Source organism: Megalobrama amblycephala, linkage group LG18, assembly GCF_018812025.1.
Source record: "Megalobrama amblycephala isolate DHTTF-2021 linkage group LG18, ASM1881202v1, whole genome shotgun sequence".
Lineage (NCBI taxonomy): Eukaryota > Metazoa > Chordata > Actinopteri > Cypriniformes > Xenocyprididae > Megalobrama > Megalobrama amblycephala.
In genome coordinates this window covers 36,734,770-36,759,719 of record NC_063061.1, presented here as the reverse complement: position 1 = coordinate 36,759,719, position 24,950 = coordinate 36,734,770, and the positions used below count along the sequence as shown (strand labels likewise).

Below are 24,950 nucleotides of genomic sequence, written 5' to 3'. Positions count from 1 at the left end.
TTGCTTCTAGTGTGGATATGTATCCTTCTTTGTCTTTTCTAAAGTATTTTATCAGTAAGATAATGTTCTTTGTTTTAGGCAAATGTAAAATCTCGGCTACCGGTACCTGTAAGGCCCAGTGGGAGTTCTGGGCAGAGCTCTGAGGATCTGAGTGAGGTGACTTCAGACCACACTCGCCCCAGGAGCAAAGACCTGACTGGTGCGGAGGAGTCTGATTACAGCACAGACAGCAAGATGTCTTTGAGCTCAGCTCAGCACCTCGAATTAGACCATGTTGAAGATGCTAGACTGAGTCCAACCACCGGAACAAAACAGAACACTAACATCAGACAGAACGCTGACCAGAATCTGGAATCCGAGCTCATGGCACAGTTGGAGTTGCTGAATCAAGAATGCCAGGAGAAGGAGGAGCTAATCTCCCGCCTGAGGCAGCAAGTCCGGGAATGGGACGAGCTACAGGCAGAACTACAGGAGAAGGACAAGCTCAACCGAGAGTACCTGGAGGCCCTGCAAGCAGCAGAGTCCACTATTGCATACCTCACCGCATGCAGCCTGGACTCTGAGTGTGGAATCGGTCAAACAGGTGATGTATCGTGGCAGCGTCAGTGTGCAGATCTTCAGAAGGCTGTTGAGGAGAAAGACAGGCTCAATGCTCAGCTCTTGGACTGCCTGAACACAGCAGAGTCTGCTATCGCATCACTTCAAAATGTAGACACCACAAGCAGCCAAACAGATCAAATCCCTGGGCAAGCAGACCCAAAGATTCTTTGTGAGAGGCTGGAGGACTTGATTCGACAGGTCAGAACTTCTCAGCAAAGTGAGGACAGGTCAAGAGACCCACAAATCCCAGAGGTTGGTGCGACACACGAACCTGATTCTGACCTACGGCGACAAGTGGAGACAATGCAGGAGTCGCTGTTGCAGCAGTGCAAGATGAATGCAGAGCTGCAGGAGAAGCTCTGGACTTCAGAAGCAGCTGTTAAAAAGTTGACTGCAGCTATTGGCGCCAAGCACAACAGCACACAAGGTCTGGAGGGGAATTACACTCCCCGACTGCAGGAAGGAAAGGTTCCCTCATGGCAACAGCAACAGTTGACTGACTGTCTATGTGAGTGCATTAGAGCTGCTGAAGGCGCAGTCCAGTCTCTTGCAGACGTTTGCTCAAAACCGAACCAGTCTAATGTGGACAACTTGTCTGGTTCAGAGTTGCAGCAATGGCTGGAGAGGCTGCAGCAAGCTCTGCTGGAGAGAGAGTCTCTGTATGACCCAGCCTGCACTGGGAAACGGCAACAAAAGACGAGCACGCCCATTCAGAACCTGGAGAGCTCCAAATCATTACAGCAACAGAATGTTCTGGAATCTGTCTCTTCACACCAGAATCTTCATAAGAACCTCTTGATGCTTCTTCACATTCATATTGAGCATGCTCAGAAAATGACCAAACTTGAGAAAGAGCTTAGTGGGCATGGCAAAAATGTAGGAGGTGGAGATGCACCTGGAAACGGCCATGTCGAAAGTTTGCAAAAGGCCCTGAAGGAGAGGGAGAGGGCATGTCAGAAATTAGAGGAGAAACTGGCGAATGCTCAGTCAGTCATCGCTTTACACAGCTCAAACAAGGACAAACAATCTGATCAGCACAAAGGTAAGAAGACACAGTCAGTTGAACATAAAAGATTCTGAATCTAGCTTGTTGTTTGCACATGTGCTTTTTGTTGAATACCATATTTGATAACTCAGGCTTTTATGGTTTATATATATAATATAGTGGGAATTTACACCTCAATTTTATTCAGAGGCCCAAACTAAGCAAAAATATGCAATTTGGTACAGTTACTGATATTTATATGGACAAAAAGTAAGACGAAATTGTGTTAGCTTGTAATGTAAATCAATGAGATCTTTATTAATAGTATAACCGGCTACTTAAAATGCATATAAATATCAGTTGTCAATCTATATCTCATAATGTCTTAGTAATATGATATTTAAATGCAGAGTTTTATGATGAAAGCTCTGAAATTGCAATTGTATGGGTCTGTGATTCAGCTCATTATCCGCTAATGCGGCCACGCCCACGGAGCCAGTGCTATTCAGACGCTAATTCTGAGGCAATGCATGCATTCATCGTCTCAATCGTGTATTTATTGTCTTGAAAAGTGTTTATCTGGATGTTAAAGCCATGGTTAGTGACCTCTAGAAGACATGCCGTTAGTTCCTGGTTCCTGTTCTTCTTTAGATTAATTTGTGGACTAAAGGTGCACAGAGTGCCCTCCGGCTGCAAGTATGAATTGAGAACAGTATCCAGCGTTCATAGTGATAACAATAAATATTGAATAAATATTACTCCTCTGTATAGAAAATTGACATAGACATATGAGAATCCATCAATATTTATCCAAATGTGCATGCTTTTAAGCTAAAAGGCTATATGACATGCCATAGAGGTAACATAACTGTTCAGACACTTTGCAAATTGCAATTGTATGGGTCAAAACATATAATGCAGTGCAATGCAATACAATGATGATTGAGAGATGAACAAATAAACATTTCTCAAAAGCCTGATGGATCATATTTGGACTTAAATGGACTTGCATTTTATTTGGACTCATATTTGGACTTAAATTTGAACATGAAATTTCTAAAAAGAAAAAAAAAGATGCATTGATAATCAAGTAAACCCCATTTGTTTTAGTCCAGCAAGTGTTCATCTTGAAATATTATAACAATTAAAAAAGTTATTGTTACATTTACTTAATAAAAATCAAGAAAGCATATCAAATATGATACTGCAGGCATTATAGAGTTAATGCATGTTATAGAAAAATGTCTCATCAGTTTAAAACTTTTACTCTGTTTGCTCAATACCGAACTGCATTTAGTGCACTTTAGAGTTTATTGTGGTACTGCAACAGCATGTTGCTTGTTTGTCTGTCTGTGGGACTGCTGTGCTCAACCCTGCCTGTGTGCTCTAGCGCCCCCTGGTGAACAGGATGATAAAGGGGTGCAGGTGGAAGCGCAGGACCTTGGGTACGAAACAAGTGGAAGGAGTGAGACGGAGGTGGAGGGCAGTAGCACAGGTAGACAGGGGGAAAACACTTTGTTTTAACAAGACTGCATGTCAGGGTTTCTGCATGGAAAGGCAAGTTTCAGAGTCTGTTATCTCTATTGATGATCCATGGTTTGAAAACTGTTACTGACTGCATGCACATAATAAACAGTGGTGATCACTTTTGGAGATGGTGACGTAAAGAGGTAGTTCACCCAAAATTGGAAATATCTTTATTTGCTAACACTTTAAAATAAGGTTCCATTTGTTAACTGCATTAGTACTAACAATGAAAAATACTTCTGCAGCATTTATTAATCTTAGTTAATGTTGATTTCAGCATTTGGTTATACATTATTAAAATCAAAAGCTGTATCTTTTATTATTATGTAATGGACCTGAGCAAACATGAACTTACAATGAACAGTTACTTTTTTTTATTAACTAACATTAACAAAGATTAATAAATACTGTAACGGATTGTTATTTAATCTTTGTTAATGCATTAACTTAATTTTAAATAATGGGACCTCGTTATAAAGTGTTACACATTATTTACTCACTTCTAACGTCGATCCAAACCATTACTTTCTTTACTCTGTGTAACACAAGCATTTAGCAGAATGAGTGCTGGTTTTTCCTATGGGTAAAAGTCACAAGGGTGAGTAAACAGTGACAGAATCTAAATTTTTCAGTGCACTTTTCTTTAAACTTGCATGTGCGTATGTGCTTTAACATGGTTTGAAGGTTTGAATCACTTCCTCTGCATGACCAAACCATGTTACTTATCCCTGTTTTAATAATATAACTAATGTGCCGTCTTTCTCTGAGAACTGCAACCTCCTTCCAACATAGTTCAGATTGCTGTTATTAACGCAAGTCTTCCTGTTCATGTTCTTTGTGTGTGTGTTTGATGTCGCTATCAGATGTGGACGGTGTTTTGCGGTTGGTTCCTGCTCTGTCTCCTGTCCTCACGGGCACTCAGGACCGATTTTCTCCTGACACTACCGCATCCAGCCCCTCGTACCCCAGCTCTCCTGGCCTGAGCTCCCCTCGACCCTCTGACCCTCATGCCGACCCCACTCTGCACATCCAGCAGCTCAGGTCACAGATCGAAGGACAGCACAAAGTCATCCTGCACCTCCAGAGACAGCTGCGGAAGAAGTCTTTGTCCTCTGAGCTCCTGAGTGTGACCTCTGACCCCACAGCAGGTGAAGAAGATGAGGATACGAAGATTATGAAGGCTCAATATCGCCCAGCTGAGCACTGAGCTGGAGAAAGAGAGAAGCCTGAACAGAACCAGCCAACCAGGCTCTCCATCCAGGTAACCTTCATCACCATCTTCATGATCATCATGAGGATTTCTTCTTCATCTAGTGGTTCATTTATTGGTAACAATACATTTGTTACTGTGTTTTTTAATCTTTGTTATCATTAACATATTCATTATTAGTTAATGTTAGCTCAGTTACATGTACAACTTTTTGATTTTAAAGGTGCCCTAGAACCAGTTTTTACAAGATGTAATATAAGTCTAAGGTGTCCCCTGAATGTGTCTGTGAAGTTTCAGCTCAAAATACCCCATAGATTTTTTTAAATTAATTTTTATCTGCCTATTTTGGGGCATCATTAATATGCACCGATTCAGGCTGTGGCCCCTTTAAATCGCGCACTCCCTGCCCCCCGAGCTCTTAACTATAATACAGTGCATTTACAAAGTTCACACAGCTAATATAACCCTCAAATGGATCTTTACAAGATGTTCGTCATTCATACTGCATGCATGCGTCGGATCATGTGAGTATAGTATTTATTTGGATGTTTACATTTGATTCTGAATGAGTTTGAGGCTGTGCTTCGTGGCTAAAGCTAACATTACACACTGTTGGAGAGATTTATAAAGAATGAAGTTGTGTTTATAAATTATACAGACTGCAAGTGTTTAATAATGAAAATAGCGACGGCTCTTGTCTCCGTGAATACAGTAAGAAACGATGGTAACTTTAACCACATTTAACAGTACATTAGCAACATGCTAACGAAACATTTAGAAAGACAATTTACAAATATCACTAAAAATATTATGTTATCATGGATCATGTCAGTTATTATCGCTCCATCTGCCATTTTTCGCTATTGTTCTTGCTTGCTTACCTAGTCTGATGATTCAGCTGTGCACATCCAGACGTTAATACTGGCTGCCCTTGTGTAATGCCTTGAACATGGGCTGGCATATGCAAATATTGGGGGCGTGCATATTAATGATCCCGACTGTTGCGTAACAGTCGGTGTTATGTTGAGATTCGCTTGTTCTTCTGAGGTCTTTTAAACAAATGAGATTTATATAAGAAGGAGGAAACAATGGAGTTTGAGACTCACTGTATGTCATTTCCATGTACTGAACTCTTGTTATTCAACTATGCCAAGATAAATTCAATTTTTGATTCTAGGGCACCTTTAATAATATATTAATAAATGTTGAAATTAACTGAGTTTAGTAATTCATTCTTAATTCATGTCAACTCATATAGTTAACTATTGTTAACAAATGAAACATTATTGTTAAGTGGTTCCCATTTCTTAAATGTCATCCTCTCTTTTTGCAGAATTGAGTCTCTGGTCCAGTCTCAAGCCCGGGAGTTGTGTGAGCTGCGGGAACAGATCCGTGTGTCCCGTGGTTTGGGTGTGGAACAGCGTAAACAGCTGCTGGAGCTCAGAGGGGCTCTAGAGGAGTTACTCCAACCCAATGAGATGCACCAGAGTATCTCTGCTCAGAGTATCCAGCTCAAAGAGCAGCTGGACCGCAGTCTGGGCCTGCTGGAGAAACTAGAGCAGGGTAAGTACAGACAGAGACACTAGGGATGGGAATCTTTATGCACCTCACGATCTGATTGGATTCCAATTCTTGACTTTTAATATTAGCTGTAGCTGAATAAACAGAAGATTGAAATGCTTTGATTAAACATGACTGATAAACACACAACACCTTATTCTGTGTGAGAAGCCACATCATCTCACAGAAGGACGCTCAACTGTCATTATGAAGTGAGTTTGGAGTAAAAACATGTTATTAAATGTTGTGTTTTGTTGGACAAGATGTTAATAAATGCTTCTCATGTCTGGAAAGATGTTTGGCGCATGTTGCCTTTTCAAATGCACATTATAAGCGACTCAAACTCGCAGTGCTTTCAGATGGATTAGCATTTGGAGCCATACTTCATTGACAAGCTGCGCATAAAAAAGTAATCGCAGCCTTTGCCATATCATAATCGCACTAAGAATTGCGTTTAAGTTCAGTGTTTTTTTCGTATTGTGCGATAAATTGTGCAGCCCTATTAATTATATACTTTTTATTGCTTTTTAAAATAATTACAAATTAATAATAAAAACAGTTGTATGTTAAAAATTATTAACTGACTAAATATAGCTTTGAAACAAAATTTAAATCAAATGGAAATTACAAAAATAAAATTAATTAAAAAAAAAATATTATAAAAAGTATTATAAAAAAAAAAAAAACTATAATAGTGTCTCAATAATACTAAAATAACACTGCTTTCACATACAATTTAAAACAATTGTAGTGTAGTATGGTACATCGTATAGTATGTACTATATATTAAGAAGCAAATCACTAGTTTTCCATTGTGAACATAACCAAAAATACACCATAAATGTTATAGTATGTGTTTTCTGTTTTCCTTTAGTTTCTACAGGAGGTGCTGGTTTGGATAATGAGGAGGGAGCGGAGTCAGAAATGATGCTCAGGTGAGAACCACTTTCGGCTTCATATATGCTAACAAGGATGCCCTGTGATCTAACAAATACTAAAATCTCGAGGAGGAAGCATTATGTAATAAATGAGTAATGAAACACACCATTAGTATGCATGGTTACGCTGTAGTGTTCACTTGAGTCTGTAGCTACTATTACCCATTAATCCAGCTGGTGTTTGATGCTGTAGTCTTTGGCTTCCTCCTGACAGTGATTGTGAGTGGGTGTGGGAGGAGCTGCAGTACCTGCGCTCTCAGCTAGAGGGCGACAGAGAACAGCAGCAGCTACAGATGGTTTATTTGTGCAGGCAGAACCAGAATCTTGCCATTAGTACACGGCATTACATTGACCAGTGAGTGCTGCCTGCAGTGGCCCGTGTGCAGTGCAGTGTGTGTGATTTCTGTAATGAAATCTTTCTTAGAGTCATTTAAGATTTTCTTATGTATTTTGTCTTTGGTTGACGGTGTTTATTGCCAGATTTAGGCTCCATCCCAATTCATATACTGTGTGATTAATCTATCCCACATTACACGTACCATTCAAAACTTTAAGGTCGGTAAGATTGTTTTTCAGCAAGATTGCATTAAATTTGATGAAAAGTGACAGTAAAGCAATTTTTATTTTAGATAAATGCTGTTCTTTTGAACTTTTTATTCAGCAGAGAATCCGAAAAATAAAATGTCACGGTTTCAGCACAACTGTTTTCAACATTGATAATTATCAGAAATGTTTCTTGAGCAGCAAATCAGCATATTAGAATGATTTCTGAAGGGTCATGTGACACTGAAGACTGGAGTAATGATGTTGAAAATACAGTTTTGATCACAAAATTGATTGTTTTAAATTGTTATAATTTTTCACAATATTACTGTATTTTTGCTCAAATGAATGCAGCCCTGGCAAGCATAAGAGACTTATTTTGAAAACATTAAAACTTGACCCTTTTTGAAGGATAGTGTTTATTTTTTGCGATTTTAAGGATGTTATTTGGACTGGTAGCTGCAACTGGATATTTTTAATGAACCTAAAACTTAAATTAATTTTAAGGCCAGTTTTGTTCATTTACCATATGCCACAAAGTTAATGCATTCATAGTATCAAGTAAAAGTATCGGATTTGGGATTTAGCCTTACTCTTTTACAGCCTCCTTATCTTGTGTGGTATTGTTGTGTTGATTATTCATTAGTTTTGCTGTGTCCCTCTGATTGTTTTCAGACAGTTTAGTTCTCTCTGTAATTATTTGTGTGTCTGCTAGACTCTCTGCAGAACTACAGGAGAAAGACCGGCTTATTCAAGCTCTGCAACATCGACTACGAATGCAAGTTCCCAGAATGCATCAGTGCTCAGACTCCGAGATGAGTGACAGGCTGTCCAATGATGGCACCACATCATTCCACGACAGCCCCCCTGCTCTGAGCAGGCAGACCACCAACAGACCTCACGCAGGTAACACTCACCTGATCAGGTATAAAGTCATTTCATTTGTTTGTAAATGCACCTGATTGTATCTCAACTAACATATCAGACCTGAACGTCCGTGAACATCCTTTCAAATAAAGTTCTTCAATGTTTTATCGAACTGAAACTGATTCCGTGCTAATAGATGAATGTAATCTCAGTTCAAGGCAGAGCACCTTTTAAATCAGGCTTAATTATTTATCCAGTACACCTTCATTGATTCTCACAGTGACCTCTTGACCTGGAGAAAGATTCAGGTCAGTTTGGTAACCTGTAACACTGAAGCCTTGAGTGATTCCAAGTCAAGTAAAATTTATTTGAGCGTGATCATATAATGTAACGCTAACCAAATTATGACAGAAGAACAGATGCTTCTTTAATTGCGCTAAATATTTTTAATGCATTAAACTGAAAAATTAATCTCATGCGTTAATGCGTTAATTTTGACAGCCCTAATATCGATATATTGTATAAACTTGATATATCGCCCAGCCCTAATCTGCGGTCCTGTCAGCTTGAGTATTTGGAGTCGTGTATTGAAACAGCAGAAGCTGAGGCTGGTGTCCCGTTACAGGCCCTTACAGATGCATTATTCAGCATGCATTGTTATCACTTCTGCCCTCCTGAGAGCCGTTAAGAGCCCTGAGCATGGTTGTTGCTGATTTATTGAGTGTTTAGTATCGTGCAAACAGATAGATTTTGCTCTTTAGTAAAGGCATCGGCACAAGATGCTGGACTAACTCTCATAGCATTACACTAGCAAACAGAAGGAATGTGTGACTCCTGATCTCTCTTCAGAACAGCCTGGTTCAGGTTTCCCAGCAGCTGGGACACAATAGATCAAGAGATTGGAGATGTACTCAGTGAACGCTTGATGGACTACACCGTCTTTGCAGTTTGTTTAGCACTAAAGTGCTTAGAGGCGAGGGGATCGCATGTTGAGTGATGCTGAATTGTCATTCAGACCGTATTCATGTTCGTGAGAGCCTAATTTGTGGTGCTGCTGTGCTAAACTTTCTACTGGATTACAACTATACTGAGATCTGGTGTTATAGTGAGACCAGGTCAAGGTTAACTGTAGCTCAACTCTGAACATGAGTGAACAAATTATGGCCCATAAAGGCGTCTCTCGTAGCAGATGGAGGATGGTGCTAAAAGCCACCAAAGAGGAAGGTAAAAATCAAGCGTTATTCTCTTCTTAACTGTCCGGTTCTTTAAATGGTGCTGATAGCTTCTTCTTTTGAATTATAGGTTAGGTTTAAGTAACAGAATTTGATGCTTGATGTTATTTTAGTATTATTCATATACTATTTTCAGTTGCCTTTTATTTTTATATTTTCAGTTTTCATTTGAATAATTTTGGTATTCGCCTTTGTCATTTTTGTTAGTTTCTATTTCTATTAAGCTTTTCATTTGTTTTTATTTTATTTTTAGTAATTTTATTGCTTATTTCAGTAAAAGTTTTTTTTTTTGATAGAAATTAATACTTTTATTCAGCAATTAAATTTACAAAAGTGACAGCAAAAACAGAGATTTTTATTTCAAATGAATGTTGTTCATCAAAAATCCTGAAATAATAATTGTTTTATTACAAAAATAATAATAAGACAATAAACATTAATAAGAACAAATGTTTCTCAAACATCAAATCAGCATATCAGAATGATTTCTGAAGGGTCATGTGACACTGAAGACTAGAGTTATGATGCTGAAAAAATAAAAAGTAATTTAATTTAAATTAGATTTTTTTTTTTATTGTAATAACATTTCACAATATTACTCTTTTTACTCTATTTTTGATCAGATAAATGCAGCCTTTGTGAGCAGAGAGACTTCTTTCAAAAACTTTTAAATTATCTTACCAACCCCAAACTTTTGAACAGTAGTGTATCTAATATACATAATAATTAATATATACAATTAAATTTAATGACAGCAAAGGAGATGTTGCTGAAATTCTATTGCCATAGTTCTTCACAACAGGGTATTTGTATGTATTTGTCATAATTCTCCTAAAAATTGAAAACACAAATTATCATTTGTAAAATTAATTTATGGATCATGTTTGTTCTTGTGTGCAGTTTACAACTTATTTTGTCGTCTTTTGCAGGCCTGAAGGCAACCAATGGCGATGCTTTTACAGATATGGGGCTGGTATCCGGGGCTGTTGAAGGGGGCGTGAGTGACAGTGGAGAGGAGAGTGTCCGAATGCTCCAGCGGGAGAATGGGCGTCTGCAGGAGCAGCTGAGAGGCAGCGAGGAGCTGAACGCTACACTTCGTAGTGAACTGGACCTCACGCGCTCCATCCTGAAGCACAACCCACAGAACCAGACTGAAGACAAACAGCCGGAGCAGCAGCAGCAGAACACGTCAGCGAGCAAGACTATCAACTCAGGTAGAGCTCACGCTGTGTTTGCTTGTGACCTTAGTTGGTCACACTGGATAACTCCACCACAAATGATAAATAACATCTGCACCAAATTTCATATTTTTACTCAGTTTGAGCCTCTAAATAAATTTGAGGTTTTTCTTTCTCACATGTGAGCTCCATAGTCTCACTTATCATACTATATGAGCCATAAAAGCCTGATGTTTCAAATATGATACAAAAAAAAAAGATTTTATTAACTGTTATTAATATGGCATTCTTTACAGGGTTAAGTATGTTTTTGGTTAGGACAGTGTCATTATAATATAAAAGAAAACTTTTACAATTTAATACATAAGTGGATGCAGAATTGGCCTCTATTGCAGTGTTTTCTCTCTGTCTCTTACAGATCTATTAGCAGAACATCTGCTGGAGATCCGAGCTTTGCGCCAACGTCTTGAAGAGACGATCAGAACCAATGAGAGACTCCGAGAACAGTTAGAAAGAAAGTTACAGGAAGCTGAGAAAGACTCAGGTGAACACACACAAACTCGCACAAATTAATTTCATGTTTAAAGTTGCTCACAACGCTCATGTCTTCAAATCATTTAATATGTTTATGTGTGTGATCAGCAGCCACTAACATCTTCATCGCTGGTTCTGAGGATCATCAGAGTCACATCAGCAATGAACTTCACTTCCTCCTGACCCAAAACCACACACTCAAAGAGCAGCTCAACCAGGGAGCGCGAGGTAACAAACTCTATCCCTGTGGATCCTTAAAAAGTCTTAAATTATGTTTCATCAAATTTAAGGCCATAAAAGTCTTAAATATTGTAAATGGTATAACAAAATTAGAAGTAAAGTTTGGGCATTTCAAAATAAGAGTTGTACAAGAGGCTTGTTTATGATTAAAAGTCCTGCATTATGCATAAAATATTTTATTCTGGTTTAGTGTTGTCAAAAGTAGACAGATACACACTGGAGTGTTTGAAAGCAGGCTGTTGTCACAGGTGTTTGTGTGTGTGTCTTAAACAGATAAACAGAAGGAGAACGATCGCCTGAGGGAAACTTTGGCCCGACGAACCGCTAAACTGGAACTGAGCAGAAAAGAGTGTGAAACACTAAAACAAGAGAGAACTCAACTACAGGACAACCTGTACAGGTAATACACACACACACACAGAAACAGCCTCATATGGGACGTCCATCTACAGGAATATATATAAATGTTTAGGTGTGTTTCCAATAAAAGAGATCAGCCGCAGATAACACAGATCCAGTATCATGTAATGTGTGTGTTTTGTATCATGTGTCATTCTCAGAGGGCCTGTGTAATGAGTTGTCTTAATTATTGCAATTATTTGTAATCCAGGAGGTAAATGTGTGATTGGCTAATGAGAGTTTCACATTACACACTCATTATGTCGTCCCTGAATTTTTTATTTGTTGCACATCGGTGTTACATTTACAAACGAGTATCTTTAACTAGGAACAACCAGTTAATATTTAAACGATTTTAAATCTTACAAACCTTTTACATTTTACTGCACTTTTCAACTAAAAATCCATTTTGAATTCAGTTTGATTTTTTAGTGAGTGATTCAGCTGTTAATGCAGTTATTGTTCTGACAGATTCAGTAAGTGATTCAGCTGTTAATACAGTAATTGTGGTGATTCAGTGAGTCAGTTGTTAATGCAGTTATTTTTCTGACAGATTCAGTAAGTGATTCAGCTGTTAATGCAGTAATTGTGGTGATTCAGTGAGTCAGTTGTTAATGCAGTTATTTTTCTGACAGATTCAGTAAGTGATTCAGCTGTTAATGCAGTTATTGTTGTGATTCAGTGAGTCAGTTGTTAATGCAGTTATTTTTCTGACAGATTCAGTAAGTGATTCAGCTGTTAATGCAGTAATTGTGGTGATTCAGTGAGTCAGTTGTTAATGCAGTTATTTTTCTGACAGATTCAGTAAGTGATTCAGCTGTTAAGCAGTTATTGTGTGATTCAGTGAGTCAGTTGTTAATGCAGTTATTTTTCTGACAGATTCAGTAAGTGATTCAGCTGTTAATGCAGTTATTGTTGTGATTCAGTGAGTCAGTTTTTAATGCAGTTATTGTTCTGACAGATTCAGTAAGTGATTCAGCTGTTAAAGGCAGGGTAGGTAAGAAATTTTGTTCCAAATTTGTTTAAACTTTCTATATATATACATGCATAATTAAAATGTAAGAACTCTGATAAAAAGAGTATAAAAATCGAGTGACTCTAGACCGTTTAATCTGTATTAAACACAGCTCATTATTTCCATCCGGGACGAAACATAGGATTGGCTTAGGCGGCTGTCACTCTCTCGCAACCATGGCAACCACCCTTTTGCCACACATGACCTGCCCACTTGCGCGCGCACGTTTGATTTGGGGAATCCAAGAGGCATGGATCCTAGGAATACCAAAACAATGGCAGAGAAACAGCAAGCTAAATGCACAGTATCGGCCTATGCAGTTAGTGAAGGCAAACCAGGCAAAAAAAGGAAGACAGTAACAGTACAAGAAAAGGCAATGAACAAAAAGTCTTTGGATAAACAAAGAAATAAAACGCGAGTTAATATCGGCGTGGCTTTCCAGCGATGGCGAGAACTGAGGGAACTCAAGGGGCTGAAAAGTGACTCCTTGATGGCTTTATTTCTGCTGGACAGGTAAATCTTTCTTTTGTATTTTGATCATACGTATTTTTTGTTATTTTTTCATGAAGCATGTGTCATTAGCACACTTAGCTGCGTAATATAGCTAACATAACATTACTTAGCGAGCCGTAGTAGAGACGATAAATAATGATAGCTATAGTGTTGAATTGTGCATAATTTTACCCTCTGTCTAACTCTTTTACCATGTTCACCTGTAAGTTTACCTGCACGTTTTTTTTCGCCTTTGTTTTGTTTTTATATTCTCTACCTATGTTTACTGATGTCTTTATCTTGTATCTGTGTGTGTCGTACACACTTTGTTGTATGTGTGTGTTATTATTTTGTGTCTGCAATGCAGTTGTGAGTTGATATTTGAGTGTATGTTACTCTGTTGATCTGTAGAACAACGTATATGTTATGAATCTTACACGAAATTAATCTTCATCACAGTGTAAATGATGGTAATGGAAAAACGTGTATCATGCAACCTGTTTTTAGCTTTGCCTTATAGATAACTAGCTCGTTAGCGAATCAAAAAATATATATTTTAAACTTTACCAATATCAATATGCTAGCTTGATAGTGAGTACTAAAATACATCTTGTTTGTCATAATTATAAAGTTATTTTTATTACATGTGATTCTGACATGATGTCACTACATGCACTGTCCTCCTTCCTCTCCGCTCGTCTCAGGTAAATAACGCGTCTTCCAGCTCAGTGGTCGGAGTCGCACGTTCATGCGTTTTGGGGCGTGGCTTTGGAAGGAGCCCAGAAGGGAGGGGGTGGAGTGAATGGAAATAATGAGCTGTCTTTAAAACAGTCGTGAGAGGTCTACAGACACTCGATTTTTATACTTTCTTTTTCAGAGTACTTACATTTTAATTATGTATTGATATATAAATAAAGTTTAAACAAATTTTGAAAAAAAAAAATTTATACATTTTTTTGCCTACCCTGCCTTTAATGCAGTTATTGTTGTGATTCAGTGAGTCAGTTGTTAATGCAGTTATTTTTCTGACAGATTCAGTAAGTGATTCAGCTGTTAATGCAGTTATTGTTGTGATTCAGTGAGTCAGTTGTTAATGCAGTTATTGTTCTGACAGATTCAGTAAGTGATTCAGCTGTTAATGCAGTTATTGTTGTGATTCAGTGAGTCAGTTGTTAATGCAGTTATTGTTGTGATTCAGTGAGTCAGTTGTTAATGCAGTTATTGTTGTGACAGATTCAGTAAGTGATTCAATTGTTAATGCAGTTATTGTTCTGACAGATTCAGTAAGTGATTCAGTTGTTAATGCAGTAATTGTTGTGATTCAGTGAGTCAGTTGTTAATGCGGTTATTGTTGTGATTCAGTGAGTCAGTTGTTAATGCGGTAATTGTTGTGACAGATTCAGTAAGTGATTCAGTTGTTAATGCAGTAATTGTGGTGATTCAGTGAGTCAGTTGTTAATGCAGTTATTGTTCTGACAGGTTCAGTAAGTGATTCAGCTGTTAATGCAGTTATTGTTGTGATTCAGTGAGTCAGTTGTTAATGCAGTTATTGTTGTGACAGATTCAGTAAGTGATTCAGTTGTTAATGCAGTTATTGTTCTGACAGATTCAGTAAGTGATTCAGTTGTTAATGCAGTAATTGTTGTGATTCAGTGAGTCAGTTGTTAATGCGGTTATTGTTGTGACAGATTCAGTAAGTGATTCAGTTGTTAATGCAGTAATTGTGGTGATTCAGTGAGTCAGTTGTTAATGCAGTTATTGTTCTGACAGATTCAGTAAGTGATTCAGCTGTTAATGCAGTTATTGTTGTGATTCAGTGAGTCAGTTGTTAATGCAGTTATTGTTCTGACAGATTCAGTAAGTGATTCAGCTGTTAATGCAGTAATTGTTGTGATTCAGTGAGTCAGTTGTTAATGCAGTTATTGTTCTGACAGATTCAGTAAGTGATTAAGTTGTTAATGCAGTAATTGTTGTGATTCAGTGAGTCAGTTTTTAATGCAGTTATTGTTCTGACAGATTCAGTAAGTGATTCAGTTGTTAATGCAGTAATTGTTGTGATTCAGTGAGTCAGTTGTTAATGCAGTTATTGTTCTGACAGATTCAGTAAGTGATTCAGCTGTTAATGCAGTTATTGTTGTGATTCAGTGAGTCAGTTGTTAATGCAGTTATTGTTCTGACAGATTCAGTAAGTGATTCAGCTGTTAATGCAGTTATTGTTGTGATTCAGTGAGTCAGTTGTTAATGCAGTTATTGTTCTGACAGATTCAGTAAGTGATTCAGCTGTTAATGCAGTAATTGTGGTGATTCAGTGAGTCAGTTGTTAATGCAGTTATTGTTCTGACAGATTCAGTAAGTGATTCAGTTGTTAATGCAGTAATTGTGGTGATTCAGTGAGTCAGTTGTTAATGCAGTTATTGTTCTGACAGATTCAGTAAGTGATTCAGTTGTTAATGCAGTAATTGTTGTGATTCAGTGAGTCAGTTTTTAATGCAGTTATTGTTCTGACAGATTCAGTAAGTGATTCAGTTGTTAATGCAGTAATTGTTGTGATTCAGTGAGTCAGTTGTTAATGCAGTTATTGTTCTGACAGATTCAGTAAGTGATTCAGCTGTTAATGCAGTTATTGTGGTGATTCAGTGAGTCAGTTGTTAATGCAGTTATTGTTCTGACAGATTCAGTAAGTGATTCAGTTGTTAATGCAGTAATTGTGGTGATTCAGTGAGTCAGTTGTTAATGCAGTTATTGTTCTGACAGATTCAGTAAGTGATTCAGTTGTTAATGCAGTAATTGTGGTGATTCAGTGAGTCAGTTGTTAATGCAGTTATTGTTCTGGCAGATTCAGTAAGTGATTCAGTTGTTAATGCAGTAATTGTGGTGATTCAGTGAGTCAGTTGTTAATGCAGTTATTGTTCTGACAGATTCAGTAAGTGATTCAGTTGTTAATGCAGTAATTGTGGTGATTCAGTGAGTCAGTTGTTAATGCAGTTATTGTTCTGACAGATTCAGTAAGTGATTCAGTTGTTAATGCAGTAATTGTGGTGATTCAGTGAGTCAGTTGTTAATGCATTTATTGTTCTGACAGATTCAGTAAGTGATTCAGTTGTTAATGCAGTAATTGTTGTGATTCAGTGAGTCAGTTGTTAATGCAGTTATTGTTCTGACAGATTCAGTAAGTGATTCAGTTGTTAATGCAGTAATTGTTGTGATTCAGTGAGTCAGTTTTTAATGCAGTTATTGTTCTGACAGATTCAGTAAGTGATTCAGCTGTTAATACAGTAATTGTGGTGATTCAGTGAGTCAGTTGTTAATGCAGTTATTTTTCTGACAGATTCAGTAAGTGATTCAGCTGTTAATGCAGTAATTGTGGTGATTCAGTGAGTCAGTTGTTAATGCAGTTATTTTTCTGACAGATTCAGTAAGTGATTCAGCTGTTAATGCAGTTATTGTTGTGATTCAGTGAGTCAGTTGTTAATGCAGTTATTTTTCTGACAGATTCAGTAAGTGATTCAGCTGTTAATGCAGTAATTGTGGTGATTCAGTGAGTCAGTTGTTAATGCAGTTATTTTTCTGACAGATTCAGTAAGTGATTCAGCTGTTAATGCAGTTATTGTTGTGATTCAGTGAGTCAGTTGTTAATGCAGTTATTTTTCTGACAGATTCAGTAAGTGATTCAGCTGTTAATGCAGTTATTGTTGTGATTCAGTGAGTCAGTTTTTAATGCAGTTATTGTTCTGACAGATTCAGTAAGTGATTCAGCTGTTAATGCAGTTATTGTTGTGATTCAGTGAGTCAGTTGTTAATGCAGTTATTTTTCTGACAGATTCAGTAAGTGATTCAGCTGTTAATGCAGTTATTGTTGTGATTCAGTGAGTCAGTTGTTAATGCAGTTATTGTTCTGACAGATTCAGTAAGTGATTCAGCTGTTAATGCAGTTATTGTTGTGATTCAGTGAGTCAGTTGTTAATGCAGTTATTGTTGTGATTCAGTGAGTCAGTTGTTAATGCAGTTATTGTTGTGACAGATTCAGTAAGTGATTCAATTGTTAATGCAGTTATTGTTCTGACAGATTCAGTAAGTGATTCAGTTGTTAATGCAGTAATTGTTGTGATTCAGTGAGTCAGTTGTTAATGCGGTTATTGTTGTGATTCAGTGAGTCAGTTGTTAATGCGGTAATTGTTGTGACAGATTCAGTAAGTGATTCAGTTGTTAATGCAGTAATTGTGGTGATTCAGTGAGTCAGTTGTTAATGCAGTTATTGTTCTGACAGGTTCAGTAAGTGATTCAGCTGTTAATGCAGTTATTGTTGTGATTCAGTGAGTCAGTTGTTAATGCAGTTATTGTTGTGACAGATTCAGTAAGTGATTCAGTTGTTAATGCAGTTATTGTTCTGACAGATTCAGTAAGTGATTCAGTTGTTAATGCAGTAATTGTTGTGATTCAGTGAGTCAGTTGTTAATGCGGTTATTGTTGTGACAGATTCAGTAAGTGATTCAGTTGTTAATGCAGTAATTGTGGTGATTCAGTGAGTCAGTTGTTAATGCAGTTATTGTTCTGACAGATTCAGTAAGTGATTCAGCTGTTAATGCAGTTATTGTTGTGATTCAGTGAGTCAGTTGTTAATGCAGTTATTGTTCTGACAGATTCAGTAAGTGATTCAGCTGTTAATGCAGTAATTGTTGTGATTCAGTGAGTCAGTTGTTAATGCAGTTATTGTTCTGACAGATTCAGTAAGTGATTAAGTTGTTAATGCAGTAATTGTTGTGATTCAGTGAGTCAGTTTTTAATGCAGTTATTGTTCTGACAGATTCAGTAAGTGATTCAGTTGTTAATGCAGTAATTGTTGTGATTCAGTGAGTCAGTTGTTAATGCAGTTATTGTTCTGACAGATTCAGTAAGTGATTCAGCTGTTAATGCAGTTATTGTTGTGATTCAGTGAGTCAGTTGTTAATGCAGTTATTGTTCTGACAGATTCAGTAAGTGATTCAGCTGTTAATGCAGTTATTGTTGTGATTCAGTGAGTCAGTTGTTAATGCAGTTATTGTTCTGACAGATTCAGTAAGTGATTCAGCTGTTAATGCAGTAATTGTGGTGATTCAGTGAGTCAGTTGTTAATGCAGTTATTGTTCTGACAGATTCAGTAAGTGATTCAGTTGTTAATGCAGTAATTGTGGTGATTCAGTGAGTCAGTTGTTAATGCAGTTATTGTTCTGACAGATTCAGTAAGTGATTCAGTTGTTAATGCAGTAATTGTTGTGATTCAGTGAGTCAGTTTTTAATGCAGTTATTGTTCTGACAGATTCAGTAAGTGATTCAGTTGTTAATGCAGTAATTGTTGTGATTCAGTGAGTCAGTTGTTAATGCAGTTATTGTTCTGACAGATTCAGTAAGTGATTCAGCTGTTAATGCAGTTATTGTGGTGATTCAGTGAGTCAGTTGTTAATGCAGTTATTGTTCTGACAGATTCAGTAAGTGATTCAGTTGTTAATGCAGTAATTGTGGTGATTCAGTGAGTCAGTTGTTAATGCAGTTATTGTTCTGACAGATTCAGTAAGTGATTCAGTTGTTAATGCAGTAATTGTGGTGATTCAGTGAGTCAGTTGTTAATGCAGTTATTGTTCTGACAGATTCAGTAAGTGATTCAGTTGTTAATGCAGTAATTGTGGTGATTCAGTGAGTCAGTTGTTAATGCAGTTATTGTTCTGACAGATTCAGTAAGTGATTCAGTTGTTAATGCAGTAATTGTGGTGATTCAGTGAGTCAGTTGTTAATGCAGTTATTGTTCTGACAGATTCAGTAAGTGATTCAGTTGTTAATGCAGTAATTGTGGTGATTCAGTGAGTCAGTTGTTAATGCATTTATTGTTCTGACAGATTCAGTAAGTGATTCAGTTGTTAATGCAGTAATTGTTGTGATTCAGTGAGTCAGTTGTTAATGCAGTTATTGTTCTGACAGATTCAGTAAGTGATTCAGTTGTTAATGCAGTAATTGTTGTGATTCAGTGAGTCAGTTTTTAATGCAGTTATTGTTCTGACAGATTCAGTAAGTGATTCAGTTGTTAATGCAGTAATTGTGGTGATTCAGTGAGTCAGTTGTTAATGCAGTTATTGTTCTGACAGATTCAGTAAGTGATTCAGTTGTTAATGCAGTAATTGTGGTGATTCAGTGAGTCAGTTGTTAATGCAGTTATTGTTCTGACAGATTCAGTAAGTGATTCAGTTGTTAATGCAGTAATTGTGGTGATTCAGTGAGTCAGTTGTTAATGCAGTTATTGTTCTGACAGATTCAGTAAGTGATTCAGTTGTTAATGCAGTAATTGTGGTGATTCAGTGAGTCAGTTTTTAATGCAGTTATTGTTCTGACAGATTCAGTAAGTGATTCAGCTGTTAATGCAGTTATTGATTAATTCAGTGAGTCAGTTGTTGTTTTGGGCTGTTTCCCAAAAACCACTGTAAGCCTACATAGATTGTAGAAACAATGATGCTTTTGAGACTAAAGAGTGATTCAGTTGTTAATGTAATCAAATAAATAATGTAATCATATGACTGATTCAGTAAGGGATTCATTTGTTAATGTAGCAATGATTCTGATTGATTCAGTGAGTTGGTTGTTAATTCAGTAATTATTCTGACTGATTCGGATAATATTATAATGTTGTCTATTATAAGCACAACATAATTTTGTGCATGCATTGATGTGAGTGTGTATGTTTCAGGCTGCAGTGTGAGAACAGTCATCAGAGGCAGCAGCTGTCTGACACCCAGCAGCTTTTGCAGTCTGTGCGTGTGGAGCTACAGGTACAGGAGCACATGAAGAACTCCACACAGACTCACAAAGGTACGTTCACATGCACTGAACATGCAGGCAGCTCACTAGGTTTGAGACACCGCTGATAACTGTGTGTGTGTGTGTGCAGGAGAGGGCCGTGGGTCTGATTCTGAGGGCGGTTCAGCAGGGGATCTGAGCGAGCTGCTGGCCGAGATCAGAAAGCTGCGTGTTCAGCTGGAGAGAAGCATCCAGACCAACACCACACTGAGACAGAGACTAGAACAACAACTACTGACCCGCACTGACCACAGATCAACTATTAACATCAACTACCTGCTGACTAAAACAGGTACACACACACACTCCAATATCAGACTGACACACACATTGTGTTTAAGCTAAGTCTTTAAGTGAAATGTGTTATTTGTGTTATTTATAAAGCAATAAAGCTGATGAGGTTTGTTTGAAACCACTGTAACAAGTGAGAGTAGCAATATAATAGTGTTCAATAAATAAATACAAGTGGTACAGTACAGACAGATTTAAGAAAACAGTTGTTAAAATAAATGTCTTTCTTTCTTTCTTTCTTTCTTTCTTTCTTTCAGATGAAGCTGGTAGATCAGATGTTCTTCACTTACAGACAGATGTATCTAGTGCTGCACATGGTACACATCTTTGACTTTCTTATGTTTATAATCTTTATAATATAATCTTGTCAGTTTATCAACATATTTAAATTGCAATGATGAATTTAAAGAGCATCTCCTAAAATCAAATGAACAAAATAAGAAATTATATTTTGCTTTAAGAAATTGAAAACCTGTTTTTAGGACAAATTGTGAATAAAATTGTAAACTGTTTATACATCATTGTAGTATTTGTTTTAGTGGCATTATCCTGATTATGAATAAAACACAAGAGACGTAAAAGGAAACTTTTCCCACTGCCTTCAGAATAGCTAACTCGCTCAAACAATTACAAAGGCAATAGGTGTTTTCATGGCACTAAATATGCAGCCGTTTTCTGTTGTTGAGAATGACGGATTCACGCATTTGCTAAGTGTGTTGGAGCCCAGATACAAATGATCTATTAGTGAAATTCGCTCATAAACCCTGAAATGAGAATTTTTATTTTTACATGTTTTACATCTTTGTGTTTAGACAGTGGTAGTTCAGTGGACTCTGGTTCCCATGCTCCGTCCCGGCTGGTACCGGGTCACCGGCTGTGGGCAGACAGACGCGGCCGTCACGTTCTGGGTCTGATAGAGGACTATAACGCCCTGCGCAAGCAGATCAGTGAAGCCAAGAGACTCACTGCAGATCTGGACACACAGATACACGACAGCGGCAGGGTGAGAACACACACACACACACAAACGGTCTTATGTGTGTTAGGCTCATGTTTCGGCACTGAATGTGTTTTCTGTGGTGTGTGTCAGGCTGCGGATCAGCTGAAGAGCTTCTCTGGCGGTGTGAACACCATGCAGCAGGTCCTGGAGGAGGCCGCTCGACTTCTCAAACTGCTCTGGAGAGTCTCACTGCCCTCAGGAGACGGCACACACACTCAACAGGTAACACACACACTGTCGTTTAAGTGATGTCATTCCGTAGACATCTGTTGTTATGTGCTAACCTGATTAAACCTCCCCCTGTTCCCGTCAGGACGAGATGTTGAGGAGTGAGATCAGTCGTCTGAAGAGTCGTCTGTCCCAGCAGGAGAGGATGCTGACCGGAACCGTGAAACGCCTGAGATCCACCAACCAGCTCAAAGAGGGCATGGAGCGCATCATCATCGACCAGCGTAAGAGACGCTCGTCTACATGCACAACACGCTCTCATCCTGAGTAATGAAGTGCTGATGATTGTGTCCTGTGTTTCCTGCAGTGTCTCTGACTCACGGCGTGCTGAAGAGAGCCAGAGGAAACCTGGAGGTGTGTTTGTGTTCATTTACATGTCCAGGGTAGGGTTGCACCAGCCGTTCGTAATTCTTTCTTAAATTGGAACGTAAAGTCCACACTAGAGGCTTAGTAACTACTAGCTAGTTTGTAACTAACTCTGTACTTTATTCGGTTGCACCATTTGTTCTAAAGGCAGGACGTAGCTGATAGGTCGTAAGCTCTCTATAAAATAACGCGTAGTCACATAATATGACGTTTACCCTTCAAATACGTGAGCAGAAGTTGTCGAAATGCCATGAATTTCAATTTATCCTTCATTCTAACCTATTTTGCCTCGTGTAACTAACAATAAAAATAAGCTTCCATTAAATACAAGACTGCTTAATTGTGAATAACACGAATAACATAAGTGTTTTTATACTTTCAACCCACACACGTTCGGTGACTGAGCTGCATTACACGCGGGACTGAAATAGTGGCTGACAAAGAAATCTCTAGCGTTAATTTTGATCATGACTTATTTTGAAAAACGAAGACAATTTGACGTTCGTCGTCGGAGAAGTCACGCTGCAGGACTGTGTGCTAAATCTTCTGACACTGCCAGAATTTATTCGGAGGGAAAATCTGATCATAACGGTCATTAATCGGCTGTCGATGTCAAACTAGCAATCAATCAAATCTTTTAGGATTCTCAAAATTTGTCTCAGACGACCAAATCGTGGCCAAAATTGCAGTGTGAACCTGCCTTAAGTTTAATGGTGCAATGCAAAAATATTTAGTAGTGCGCCGGTTGTAACTTAGTGCCCATTTATGTCAAAACTAGGCTATGTTGTAACTTGGTGCAACCGGCCCCTGGGCCTTATGATCACTTTTATACAATACAGAAGCAAAACCAAACTAAACTTTCTATACATCAAAGAATCCAAAAACAAAATGAGTCACGGTTTCCACAAAAATTAAGCAGCGCAACTGTTTTCAACATTGATAATAATCAGAAATGTTTCTTGAGCATCAAATCAGCATATTAGAATGATTTCTGAAGGATCATGTGACACTGAAGACTGGAGTAATGATGCTGAAAATTCAGCTTTGATCACAGAAATAAATTACATTTTAATATATATATTACAATAGAATGGTTATTTTAAGTTGTAATAATTTTTTACAATTTTTACTGTTTTTATTGTATTTTTGAGCAAATAAATACAGTCTTTGTGAGCAAAAGAGACTTCTTTCAAAAACATAAAAAAATCTTACTGATCTCAAACCATATGTGCATAAAACATCTGTGTGTGAGAGACATTAAAGAAAAAAATGATTGCAAACACATTTTTGGACTCAAAGTATTCAAGCAGAGTTTGATGGTTTTGATGATCATCAAATGATTTGAGGGGTTTTTTTTGTCGTTCTTTGGTTTTTTTGCCAAAATTAATTTATTGGCATTTAAATGGAAAAAAACACTATTGTGTTATTTGTAACACTATTATAACACTATATGTTTTGGACTTACTATGACATGTATTTCAAAAATTTGCAATTTTCTGTAAACATTTTTTTTTTTTTTTTGTATTACTTTTCCTAAAACATAAAAAGAACCACTAAAATAATATTTAAAAATTGTAACATTGCCCTGAAATGTCTCTTTGTATAGAACATTAGCCTGGATATATTTATTTTTCCAGTTTATTTCTCTTCCCTCTCCTTCCGTCAGGATGTTAACGCTCTGTCTGCTGTGCTTTATTTCACTGTATTTCAGTCTAACTATCTGAATGTTTTTGGGCTGAAGGGTCTGCAGGTGGAAGGTCAGTTTAATGAAGGCTTGTGCGTTTGTGAAGCTGGTTTGTTTCTTTGCATGACGATCACTGCATGCTCACTGCTCTTCCTGATTCCTTTCAATGTTTGTGGCAGCGTCCTAAAGGCCCATGTGAAAAGGTTTTTTGCTGTTGGTCTGACCTTCATATGTTTCTGGGGTGTTTTTGTTTTATTTCAGGCATGTGATGCTCTGCATGGACTTTGATTATTTGGCATCTCAACACGTCTCTTGAGTCTTTTTACCTTTGTGTTTCTGTAGGACGTCCCACTGAATGGCCAGTGACCAATCAGCAGTTGAGGGGTGTGGCCAGTCCGCTGCCACGTTCAGGCAGAAGTTCAGCATGCAGTGAGAACTCCTCCCACTGCAGCTGTTAGACACGCCCACAACTGATGTCATATATCGCCCTCTTCATTTGCCTTTTTAATTTATTCTCTTCGAGGTACGCTGATGCAGTACGGACATATTTGCACATTTACAGTAAGCATTTAACTGATGTAAAAGGGAATTTTTTTTTTTTTTTTTAATATTGGAAGAGATTTTCTCCTGTAAATATTTTGAACTTTAGTTTTATACTGTTTCCCTTGAATGGTTTTAAGCAGTCTCATGTTCCTGTGATGTATCATCCTGCCTAACTCTAGTGAAGATCTCATATTTTGATGTAAATGAGTGGTACATTAATGTAGCAGACTGTGATACAAGTAAATGTGTAAAACCCTCACGAGACTGTCTCTGTGATTTCTGCTTTGATTTAATGGGAGAGATTGATTTTAATCCAGTCTTCTCATATTGCAACAGTGAATCAAACATTAGAATTCATACAAATATGAAGCTGTTTAGTCAGATTTCTTTTTACATGCTATATTAGCAAAACGCTAGAAAATATAAGCATATTTTTTTAATGTTTTCCTCATTCAAAATTGTTCATTCACAAAACCTACTGCATATTTGCTGTGAAAAAAAAAAACTTAAAGTGACAATCAGTATTGTTTTTTTCCCTCACTATTATACTAAATAAATATACATTATAAAAATGTTGTACACACTCAGTCTTCAGTCATATTAGTAGCCTAAAAATGTTAAATATCAAGTTTTATTGGTCAGTAAATGAATTACGGCTGAACGTGAACGGTGCATTTCTTCAATGGCATCAGTAAC

The 24,950-nt window shown here is 37.5% G+C and overlaps 1 protein-coding gene across 1 annotated transcript in view; it reads left to right on the top strand.

The window, feature by feature from the left end:
• The window catches only part of LOC125252521 (CDK5 regulatory subunit-associated protein 2-like), a 48,123-nt gene extending 23,610 nt beyond the window's left edge, over nt 1–24,513 (top strand). The window contains 20 exon segments of the mRNA XM_048165888.1: nt 79–1,642; nt 2,976–3,080; nt 3,976–4,298; nt 4,300–4,373; nt 5,656–5,885; nt 6,757–6,817; nt 8,079–8,269; nt 10,392–10,676; nt 11,059–11,184; nt 11,283–11,402; nt 11,688–11,814; nt 20,033–20,154; nt 20,234–20,434; nt 20,691–20,750; nt 21,246–21,436; nt 21,524–21,655; nt 21,747–21,885; nt 21,969–22,015; nt 23,739–23,784; nt 24,054–24,513. Coding sequence (XP_048021845.1) covers nt 79–1,642; nt 2,976–3,080; nt 3,976–4,298; nt 4,300–4,373; nt 5,656–5,885; nt 6,757–6,817; nt 8,079–8,269; nt 10,392–10,676; nt 11,059–11,184; nt 11,283–11,402; nt 11,688–11,814; nt 20,033–20,154; nt 20,234–20,434; nt 20,691–20,750; nt 21,246–21,436; nt 21,524–21,655; nt 21,747–21,885; nt 21,969–22,015; nt 23,739–23,784; nt 24,054–24,169 — 4,260 coding nt within the window. The 3' untranslated portion in view covers nt 24,170–24,513.
• Nucleotides 24,514–24,950: the final 437 nt, after the last annotated feature.